Consider the following 12,177-nt stretch of genomic DNA (forward strand, 5'->3'; position numbering starts at 1 on the left):
GGACGGAGTCGCGAGCGACAGCTAGTTATAAATAAGAATGTTAGTCCTCACTCAAATTCTAGGTAACATTAGACAATAGAATGTAATCAATTCATTAGCTTAGCTATTATTATTATTATTATTTCAATCAATTAGCTCGATATTTCCTTGTAAATTATCATGTGATAGCCCAGGTATTGACTACTCTAGATAAAGAAATGCAATGATATACGATCCTTCGATGGTCATTTCTGATAACTAATTAAACATAGTGTTAATATGCATACATACACATTTTTTGCCACTCATTTATACGTAGTTTTTAACAGAGACTTCATAAATTAGGCGGTTCTCAATTCGTCCATATGTTTATTTAGAGACTAGTCTCTGATGTCATCTTTTTCTACTGAATTCTGAAGATATACCTTATTACCTGCCCCTCCTCAATTTTATAAAAAGGATGGTATTACCATAAGATATTTTTCTGATAGTCGTTAATAATGTTAGCCCATGTTACATCGTTAAAATACTGTTTACCTACTTCGAGAACTTAGAGACTTTAAGAAAAACTTTTTACAGATGAAAAAGACGATTCGAAATGGTACAATAAATCGTCATTTAAAATAATATTAAATTCATCATTATTAGAGGTTTCTGTTTTGTATTTTTGACTATCAGTGGCGCCACTTTTACTTTTGACTAAAATGCGCATAATTTAAATAAATTGAAAAACCAATTTTAATCATTTCATATTTGGCTCTAATGTTATCATTCATGCCTGCCCACATTTTATCACTGCAGAGATTAGAATCGATAAAGCCATACATGGCGATATGTCCAAATAACAAACGCCAAGTAACTAATACATTCAAATTAATTTAACTCTTATTTATGTTACTTTTAGAGTTTAAATTAGTGTTTACGTGATTGTTAAAATACAGCGTGTTCTAACAAGGATGGCGCCTTAAATATTTAAAGTCATACTGTTATCAGTTATTTATCCAAGACTTTGTGTTAATGTGAGTCATTTAGATTACGAAACTGGTGATTATATCAGAGTTAAGATGCAAGCCGCATACAATGCATGTGACATTGGACTTCAATGGTATCGCTTCAATGATAAACCAGTGCGGAATACGTAATTTTATTACCATTTGTTTGCAATTCTACTTATGAATAATTCTTAACTTGCATAAAAAATTCGTAACATCTGTTTACCCTTCTGTAAACCAAGTAACGTAAGTCGTATTTATAAGTGTAGTAACAAATATCATCAAAGTACAGAATTGTGACAGAAATGGCAATGATCGATCGTCCCCAGCTGTGTGCGACAAGTTCAGTGCAGCTTCGCGTTTCCGCTTACGGCATGAACGCGTGTTCGCTGTGACGTCACTGAGGTGTGATCTTACTCGTATATTCGGCGATAGTCGAAAGCATAAGCGATTAACGACATTTTTTTAGATGTTGGTTTCAATAAGTTTCATCGGAGATAGTTTTAACTACGAAAAAACTATCCTAAAAAAATTGAGGCCCAGATTTTACTTGCCTTATATATCATTGATTTTTTCCATCCATATTTATACAAAAATTATAGACCGACAAAGTTATATGACCTGGTGGACAAGATTCTTTTCGTACCCAACTATAATATCAAGTTTTTTTTTTTATTTTCAGAAAGTATCAACCGCGACAGCAGCGCTTCTCTTACCGGGCCAGATATCTTTGACTATAAATCAAATCTTTCTTAACGCTTGTCAATTGGATCCGCCAGTATTACGTAATTAAGGTATTTTAAGCTGTGCGTATAAAAATATTACCTAAACGATTACGACCGCGACCTTGCGTCCTTTTTACCATTTTAACATACCAAGTTTATGTCTCAACAAATACGTGTTTTACGTTCACGGTAATAGGAATGTGATAATTTCATTACAGTTTTATTAAAATCATAGTTTTAAATGTGTTCCTAATTTAAAATATATTTCGTACATTTAAGTAGGATAAAAAGGTTTACAGCAAAAAGTATATAAACGAATTCGGAATGTCTATATCGTAGCGAATCAAAGCGAGCTTCAAATCGTCAATTCATTAGTTCCGGCAAAACGATACAATATTATAGTAAAAATGAAATTACAGTTAATAAAAGTATCTATGAAGTTACGCCTTTAAGATTTACTTTAAAAAGAACGTCTAGGTTTAAATTGATTCGTGTATTCATTGATTACGTATTATTGGTTTCATTATTTATTAACAGTAAAGTCCCTTGTGGATGGAAAATCAATGAAATTAAAAGAATTAATAGAGGGTGAGTTCGTTCAATATTTGCACCCTCGTAGTGTATTTTGATGGGGTACGGCCACCCTTGCCTACTGGAGGTTCACGATTAACGTCTGCATGTAAGTTAAATATTCCACAAATTTTTAGTCTTTTAACCCCAAAATTTATTTTACCATTACAATTCGTCTATACTAAATCTTAACGCGAAGTATCCAGATTTAAAATGAGGCTCTCGAACTTCAAATATTAAAAACTCTTTTATGTACTCTTAAAACTGGTTTTAAAAGCCTATTAAATAAGTCGCCATCAAAGAATAAAAATATTAATAATGAAGTACAATCGTGAATCGAAATCAGACGAACATCACCAAATTCGAGTGAAAGCAAACTCAAAGTTGGTACAGACATGGCGACTGTGCCTACTGTACGACCAAGTGGGGCCACACAATGAGTTATGAGTCACAATAGCACAGTGTTAATATGTAGGAAACTCCTGCACAGCAACATGCATCACAGTACACCGACCTTATACGGTATTGGCGGTTATGGTAACACCCTGTATGTAGACCAGAATTTGAATTCCTAGTTACGTAAATAGAAGACAACAACGAACTACCACATATTTGCCTAATAAGTATACTTCTAAATAAGCGCTGAAAGGAAAAATGTCCCTAATTTTTGCAACAAATTTTGAAGCTAAATTCAAAATCTACTAGTCTTCTAGTTATTTAAAAAAAAAAAAAACTGGGACCCATCTGCAACCACTTCCTTTCGATTAAAATATTTTTTATCAAAATCGGAGCACCAGGGGCGGAGATTCGCAGTAACACACATAAAAAAATAATAAAAAAATACAGTCGAATTGATAACCTCCTTCTTTTTGAAGTCGGCTAAAAAGCAACCTATAGATTGGACGCAAATTCTGACATATATTTGGGTGTTGATGTTTTTGTTTTTGGAATATTATGCAATAACTTTTGTACTTGAACTCATGTAAATTGCATTACTTAGATTATTGCCGTGAATAAAAAAAAACGATGAGAATATTTAAGTTGGATCAAATCCAATTCAAGATCGACACCACTTTTTATTAAGAATTTTCAATTTTAACTGACTGCAAATAAAGATTAGTTTCCCGATTCATCTGTAAGTTTTGGGTTTAACCAATTAAACATTTCAAGTTACCTTAAATGATTTCTCCTACAACAAGAACCGTTGCTCCTCGAAATGCCAGTGCTAAAATTCTAATGAAGTAAACTGAAGGCGTTTATCTAATAACATACGTAATATTCGAGGCCACACAATGACCTCAGTGATCGATGAGGCCGTTGGATTTGGATTTCTTTATTTACAGGCCTCCGAAAAATTGAGCAACTTAAACGAATTTTTAAAAATATAACTTTTTTTGTGTAATTGTAGAGTTTAAAGTAAGAAAGGAGAAAAAGTGACTTGTAGTTGATTTTTATTTCTTGTAACATAAGTTAAAATAATGAAATGTAAGCACACGAAGCTTATCTTTGTTTTCTTTTACAGTTCCTTTGAAGTTACACCGTTTTAATCCACATTACGCTAATGTATGTACATGCTCTCTTATGCTCTACTTATGCTATATTAAAATTGTAAACAGGGCTTTTGAAAAAAGTTTTTGTCCGATACTATCCCGTATTTACAATTTTTATGTAATTACTGAAATCTGTGATAACATGACTATTTTAGACTTTTCTAAATTTATTAGATATGTCTTGAATGAAGATTTTTTTTGGTTACTATGTAATCTAATCTATCTTAATCGTAATAGTCTTATCTTATGTGTAGGAATCTTGTGATTGAATTCTTGACCGGTATTAGTGTATGACGAACATCGATGAAACATAACTACTTAGATTAGCATTGACTTAGGTGCACTAACTGGAACGACACCTGGCGGACATCCTTCATAACTATCTGAAGATTTAAGATAAGCTTACAACAGAAGTATTGAGCTATTGTTTATGATCTGTAAACAATAGGACAAGTCGTTGAATCGCGTCATAGCAGACGCAGGCGACAGACCTACGTACCACGGAATCGACTACAGTTTATGTTTACATGCAAATCGTCTTTAATTACTAGAGACCCATTAAAGATGTAGCAAAATGTGATTACATTACCGGTTAACATAGAATTAAGGATTTATGACGTCGATAGAAAACGATCAATGTATCAAAAAGGTAATGTTATTCTCATTTAACAGACTCTTTAATCGGTTCTAAAAATAATACAAAGTCGTGAGTATGAATACAATTAGCTAATGCTTTGAAGACTACTTTATGTCATTTGTATGGTTTTCTTAATCGACTCACTACTACAATATCATAGTTTAGAACATTTTTTTTAAATATTATATTACAAGGTGGCAGACGAGCAAGCGGCCACATGAATTCGCCGAAATGGCGAAGCGATCGCTGCCCATAGACATTCGCAATTGACGATGCGTTGCCTACCCCTAGTCGACGAAGGAAGAGACGCACAAAAAGAGAATATTTAACCTTCTTTTAAATTTAACCTGCATCTCCTACTTCATCAAATCCACCTCCCCTTCCTATCCTTTCCTTATAAGAAAAGGGTGGGAAGTGAACGTGGACTAAAATTAGGCTTCCGGCACCACACTCATCAGACGAAACGCGGAATTACTTCCACTTCACGCCTGTCTTCTGTGTGGTCGTGGTATTTCACGGGGCGAGCCGGCCAATTCGTGCAACGGATGTTGTTGTTGCTGGCGTCTACCACTGTTAAAATGTTTAAATAACAATAATTCTTTGTTAATGTAATTTTGAAAAAAAAAATCTCTGTTTAAATATCAAAAATGTAAATGTAATTCAAGTATCAAATATTTTCTGAACTCCCATTAACTATAAACTTGTGTATACTAAATTAATAATCGAGTTCGCCTACTCAAATCCTTTAATAAAATATTTAAGGTCGAACAACTACCAGGCCTCCATAAGCACACCTGTCCAAGACAATTGCTGCAATCATTCGATACACACAAGTTTGACATGATTGTTTTGACCTGGATTCACTTATTTGCTTAGAATTCGACAGGAAATGTACGTAATTCTTTTGTTTTATAATATGCAATTGCCTCTATGTACTTCATAATTAAGTAGTGAGATGCATAAATGTGTATAATGCAATGAGATCGTTTAAAATAACCTACCAAGCGAGTACATCGTTATTTCATTGATGGCAAGAATTACAAGAATATTGATGTAATGATTTATTTAAATTAACAAATCAACAATGAAATAAAATTTTATAATCTTTTAAGACTAAAATTAATTTTTAGGTTCAAGCTATGTAGTAATTTGCCTTCCAGGTAATCTAAACGGGTTCGTCTTTTTATGAATGTTCACGAGAGTCATAAATTGCTTACATTACATGTTTGCCGAAAACGCAAATGTTTGGTACTTGAGAGGTAAAGTGATTAACATGTTATAATTAAGAAGTAACGGTGGGTCGGCACGTGGGCGACAAAACAACCCCCGCACGTCCGAGCTGTCGGCGTTTGAGTTTCGACACTATATAACCGTGGAATTCCACGCCGTGGCACTTGTAATACATATTGTTGTCTCTGTTTTGTTCAAGAGAATAAAAAGGATGACAATATGTATTAATACAAGTGTCACAGCAGTGGAATTCTATGGTTATTTTTTTATACAGCACATTCAACTACGTACTATGGTGTGGGCAGCAAAGGAATCCAATACAATATCCGCCTCGCAGATGTGCATGTACATATTATTAGTAATTATCATGAAATTGTTTAATATAACTGTTTAATTTTCAAGATAGTTAAACATCAACACAGTTAGCAAACCAAACTTTAGTAAACTTAGTTCTTACTTAGGCTGAATTGTTGCCCACACAAAGAGTCAGACAGTTAGACTTTTCAGTTAAAACTGAAGGATTAATACAAAAAAGTAACGGGTGTGGTTGAAGAGTAGTTTGCATAGGTTATTTCTTTCAGGACACACTAATATACCTTTCTAGTCAACCAGCATAATAGGTTAATTACCGCAGAGTAGAGTCGAATTTCTAGAATACTCTGCCGCTCGTTTTTTTCTACGAAGTACCAATATATAATTTTTCTAGAAATTATACCTGAGTACGTTCTTCGTAGATTGAACATAGTCTACAGGTTGACCGTACAACAAATGCCGGTTTTAATATCGATGCATATCTACTTCGCGGTAGTAAGCAAAAATTATCTCAAAAGGAAATAACTAAAAACCTTATAACATATACTCACGATGAACGAACTATTATATTTTTAACATCTGTGATGGAACTTCATAAAGGAATAAGCGTAATAAATAATAATATGTCTTTCAAGACTTTGTAAAAACAAAAACCGGTTTTAAAATTATAATGGTATAAGTACAGTGGCATCGTGTGTGGGAGCACAATTCAACCTTAACACGCGTTTAATTACCGTTTAAATGAATACGTATTTAACACGGCGAGTCATTACCGTGGCCTATTACAAAAATGTAAGGACATATAGCTCTTTTTTTGGGGTTTATAAAACTTTTTAGATTTTAGTAATCATCGTGATGGTAGAGCGAAGAAAGCAATAGCCCAGATTTATTCCTAGGTCCCAAATCTAAGAAATAGAAATCTACAATAGAATCCAAATCTGCATTGTCTATATTAGGTAGATTAAATGTCTAGGTTATTTGTAATAACTAGGTCGAAATAACGACCAATTGTTCCCGAGGCTACCGCACGAATTATCTGATTAGCGTACCAACATGAAGTTAATAACTAATGTGATGTGAAAACATTATACTCGTTCAATGTACCAATCTAAAAAAATAATAATTGGGTTTTCAGTTTTCTTATTCTTCGACTTTGACATCTGCATACAGAGAATGAAACATTTCATGGATTACAACGCTCTTAAAGGTATTTAAACATTTTACGAATCGTTAAGAAGTAGTCTAGCATTTAAGCCGCCCTTTTCCTTTACGCAACCCATCTTTTATTCACCCTTTCGTATAACGCATACTCATGCGTACACGAGAGCCATATCTCTTTGCCATATCAAAGAAGCAACTAATAATAATTTCTGTACATGTATTTTTACTCGCTATGTTTTAAGAAATTTTTCCTCGTTGCGAGATCTTACAAGTAAAAGAATACGAAATACGATGCTTTAACACGCCCTGTACCATCGATTCGCCTGGCGAGTTCACTTTTGTGCAAGCAAATTTTACTGGCATCGAACGTGTTAAATTTATTCCAAAAGTAAAATAAATAGTTCATACGACTTTAACACATTAAATTTAGTCTTGGCATACTAAAGTACATTAAACTAAAGGGCACTAAAACGAACGTTATCCTTGCGACTTGCATAACGAACATTTCGGGTTAAGTGAGCCACCCACAAAGCGACATAAAGGTTAACGACGCAAATGGTGTTTGCAGAACACATAAAATGGTAATCTTACAACTTGGCATACGATTTTTATGATAAGTATACGATTAATCACAATTAAATCAGCCAGTATTGTTTTTTTTCTGTTGGTTTAGAAAGAGACCTACCTTTTTGTAAATAGTCCTTAATAATTGTAAAAGATAATACGCAGGTTTTTTTTTTAATTAGTTCTTTATTCGAATTTTCAATTAAGAATCAGCCAATAAACTTCCGCAACAACTTGTAAAAAATATTTATAAATGTTAATGCGAACTTAAAAAGCATTTCAAGGGTTCTGACAAAATAAAGATAAGAACAGCAACTTCCTCATTCCGAGATATTTCAAGTTTCTTAAAGAACCTAGGCGTAGTCTTAGCACTATAAAAACACATAAAATGATGCAAAGTAGAAAACTATAGGAAAAACATCTTTCATTATAAAAAGGGTGTTCTAAAACTTTTAAAACAATATTAAACTAAACTAAAAACATTAATATTCATGTTTACAATGAATTAATTAACTACGAAGTACATGACGGATGTGGCCTTCGGTGCGTTTGTAAACAAGTACAGGTAACCCAACACCCGCGGCAAGTGAGGTCTGGTGTCCGGCCCTGCGCAACCTCACAACTCGCAATCACGTTATATAGAGCATACCAACTTCTTAAGTAACATATCTTGCATATTGATCCTGTCATTTAATATATTACAACTTTTACTCATCTTAGTCCCTTTTCATATGTGCAATCATATTTGAGGATATTAGATTGGAACTTAAGACTGTTTGTGTTACATTTGCGGGACTCAAATATGATGTTTAAGAAAACTTTTGCTATATTTCACACGTATAAGGTGAAGATTTTTAAAAGAGTAATGATAATTCTAGAAAGTTTCATACAATAATCAAAATTAAAAATAACAAAAATTGATTTGCATTGCTTTCCATCATAATAAAAACAAGTGCGTATTAAAAATTATAGAAACCAGTTCATTTCGTCACAAAGTTATTCTATAGTCAAATTGATATAAACATTTATTGACTGTTTTTTTTTTTTGTGTCAGAGTGCATTGAAATATATTTAATTGAGGCCCACCATAAAAGTATTATTTAAATTCGGTATCGCACCGTTGTTAGTACAAAAGTAATGGTATAATTATGCTAATAGTACAGTTATGACTTATTGGCATGGAAAAGACGATTGAGTTTGTATGCAATGTCTGTTGCAGACGCGTGAAGGGACTCTCACTCAATACGATATTCATAATTAATTATCCATGTGGGTTACACACGACAAATCGTTTTAATAAACTAACTGTCGTAGAGCCACTATCCACTATCCAAACCCTGTTAGAATAAAGTTCAAGTTAAAAAATATCGCAATGCAACATCCGTCCTTTCTAAATTGTATTTAATAAGTTCTACATGACAGCGGTATTAATAAAACAATGCTACATTGATCTCTAAGAAATACGATACAATTTTATATAAATAAATCAACAGCCTAGAACATGTTAGTCAATGAAAACTAATAACTGTTTATGTACCAGTTTTAAGTTTCATAATTATCAAACTCACTATGCATATTTGACTTAAAAATTAAGCAAGTAAAAATAAACTGTATTCTCTGTGCATAAGAATTAATTTTGCTGAAGAATGTTAATATGTTGAAGTTTGTTTACAGTGCGTGAAGCGAGACGCGTTGACAGCTGACACCGAGGTTTGCTCATGCTGCGTTTGCTTAATGCGTGTATCCATTATACCGAAAATCTTGTATAAGTTTTGTCATTCCAAGTTGCTGCAGCAGTGGAAACGAAGTGCGACTCATTGTTTGAACATCTATCTAAGCTGTCCTAGATTTAGGTGAACATGCGCTTAGTAATGACAACATAGGAAGAAATGAAGCTACAGATTTCTCTTATTCTAATTTTAAGTGCAAATATACATTACTAATTTCATGTTTATTATCTAGAAAATAGTGTTTCTACTATTGTACATAATGTCAAGTTTACGTTATCTCAGTCCGGCGACCGAATCCAGCGCTGGATTACAACTTAAAGATGTAAACTAAAACATACTAGAAACTACGTAATCAATTCCATTGTGGATTTACATTTGTCTATCTATTCACATAAAATTTGTATGTGCCTAGATCCAGGTACAGTAAGATAGGGTATGTTGTGACAGTGAAATACGGTAGTATAATTTTATTATGGCTACAGTACAGGAACCAAGTCAATGAACCCACAACATGTGCGTCCTAGTCGCAAGAGATACCACGCTTTTTGTCATAGTGCAGCTGCATATTGTAAACAGTTGCCTTACGATAAGTTGAAGTTATTAAGTAAAACGACAAAACGACAAAACTGTAGAAGTAGAGTCAAAGGATTGAAAATAAAATTTTGATTTCCTTGAATTCTTTAAGGATGACATAATTATCGAGTGTAAACAAGATAGACCTTGATTTTTATGGGGCTAATGTCGTGTTAATTACATCACGTGCTGAATGAAACCAGGATCTTCCAAAGTATTAGCATATAATCGATAGGATGCGTGAGATAGTCGACGTTTTCCATGCTGTGTTATTTCCATTGGCGCTCTGCTATAGACTATAAATGTAGAATAATTACAGGCGCCACACCTGGTAAACAACTTTGATGAATAATTCGTAAGTTAAGTAACTGATTCATATATGGTAATTAAAATAAGTCCTTTGTTTATTGGTATCTAGTACATTCGGAGTATAGTGATAAACTTCTCAATCAAATTTTTAATCGAATTACCTCAATCTAGCAGTCTCATGTAGTGATTATAATAATATAAGTTGTACGTTTTGTTCAGAATTGGTTAAATGGATAGACTTATTTAACCTACTCACGTGTAATTTTGGTCTATTGACCTCTGGATATGACCGACGTTATGACGTAACAACTGCACAACATTTATTATTTCAGCGGAATTGAGCCAAAGGTCGGCGGACACATGCGGACAAAGGCAAACGGTACTCTAAATTACACCGTTTGGTCTGAATTAATTAACAATTAAGATCTTATCCTTCATAATTTGTCTAAAACGGATATTTCTCGCAAGAAATTAAATGGCAAGGAGCTCCTCGTCAAACTGATTGATGCCTGACACCGAACTTTATCTAACTTTTAAAAAAGTATACATATATGATGGTGTAACTTTGTTTTCGTTGGTTAACAATAGCGATAGAGCTTCTAGTTATTGAATGCCCGCATCAAAATTACGTTATTCTTGAGTAAAGTCATAGTTATCTAATTTACCCGACAAGTGAATGATCGTAACCACAAACACATCCTGTCGGATCACTGCGTCAATGTGCCCGTATGGTGTCGTCTTACAGTGCCGGAGTACTAACTGTTCGAATCTTTAACGACTTAAACCACGGAGGACATAATCATGATCAGTACTAATATTTTTTTTTCCAAATTGATGAAAATACACTAAATCGCTTCAAATAGGGGATATTTTTTTAGATTTCTAGTGCAAATACTATTAACTAATTCTTTATTTTTAATCTGTTACCTTAAGTAGGTAACAGTTTACGCATTTTTAATATATCCAAAATGCTTCCTTCTCTGCTCCAAATCTCATTGCATAATGACTTTTGATTAAATTAGTACAAATTCATAACCAACCTGTCCATAAGCGAGCACGGTAGCATTGTATCCATCAAGTGCGGCTTCCACCAGCTTCCTGACACAGGTCTCGTAGACAGTCTCCTGCGGCGCGCTGGGCTCGAACGCGTAGTCGAAGGTGAAGGCGCGCTCGGCGCCCAGCGCCACGCCGCCATCGCCCGCTGCCCCACCCGCGCGTGCGCACACCCCGCATCCTTCCACCACCTCGCCGGGGGTTTGTGGACGGATTCTGGTGAAATTAAACAAAGATTATTATCATCTTTTAGTTTATTTAGTCGTAGAAAATTTAGGAAAATTGATAGCGGACATTATTATTCGTAAAACATTACATTACATATTGATTTATTCATGCAAATATTTAACTAGAGTCAATGCAAAACTTCAAATGAAAGCGGCAACCATGTCATTTAATTACATAAATGTCCATCCATTTGTCTTCCGCAGTTCTATGTTATCTGCAAATATGTAACATACACCGACGGATGCAAGTAGAGACAAGAGCCAGTCAAGTGTGACGATGCTTCTTGTTGGTTACATCAATATATCGTTTAACATACGCTCATCTGAATTCGTAGAGACTCGTTTTGTTTAACAAATACTTGCATTCATAATATCATTTATTTTCAGCTAAAATATCACGATAATAATCTGTACGTTTGTTGAAACATATAAATGCTTAATTTAAACTCGACACTTCACTCAATTGGGATAGATGGAGAGAAGATTGAGGAACTGGCCAGATTATATCCTGCTTTCAACTGACCTAAAAATAACATATTGTCGGTAGCACCAAGCTGTCTTTTAT

The 12,177-nt window shown here is 33.9% G+C and overlaps 1 protein-coding gene across 1 annotated transcript in view; it reads right to left on the bottom strand.

Annotated features, from left to right (window-relative positions):
- Positions 1-12,177, bottom strand: part of LOC106719015 (kinesin-like protein KIF21A) — a 46,495-nt gene that overhangs the window by 17,613 nt on the left and 16,705 nt on the right. Inside the window, exon 3 of the mRNA XM_045681817.1 lies at positions 11,373-11,601. Within this exon, the coding sequence (XP_045537773.1) occupies positions 11,373-11,601 (229 nt within the window). The remainder of the gene's footprint in view (positions 1-11,372; positions 11,602-12,177) is intronic.

This window comes from Papilio machaon, chromosome 2, assembly GCF_912999745.1.
Source record: "Papilio machaon chromosome 2, ilPapMach1.1, whole genome shotgun sequence".
NCBI lineage: Eukaryota > Metazoa > Arthropoda > Insecta > Lepidoptera > Papilionidae > Papilio > Papilio machaon.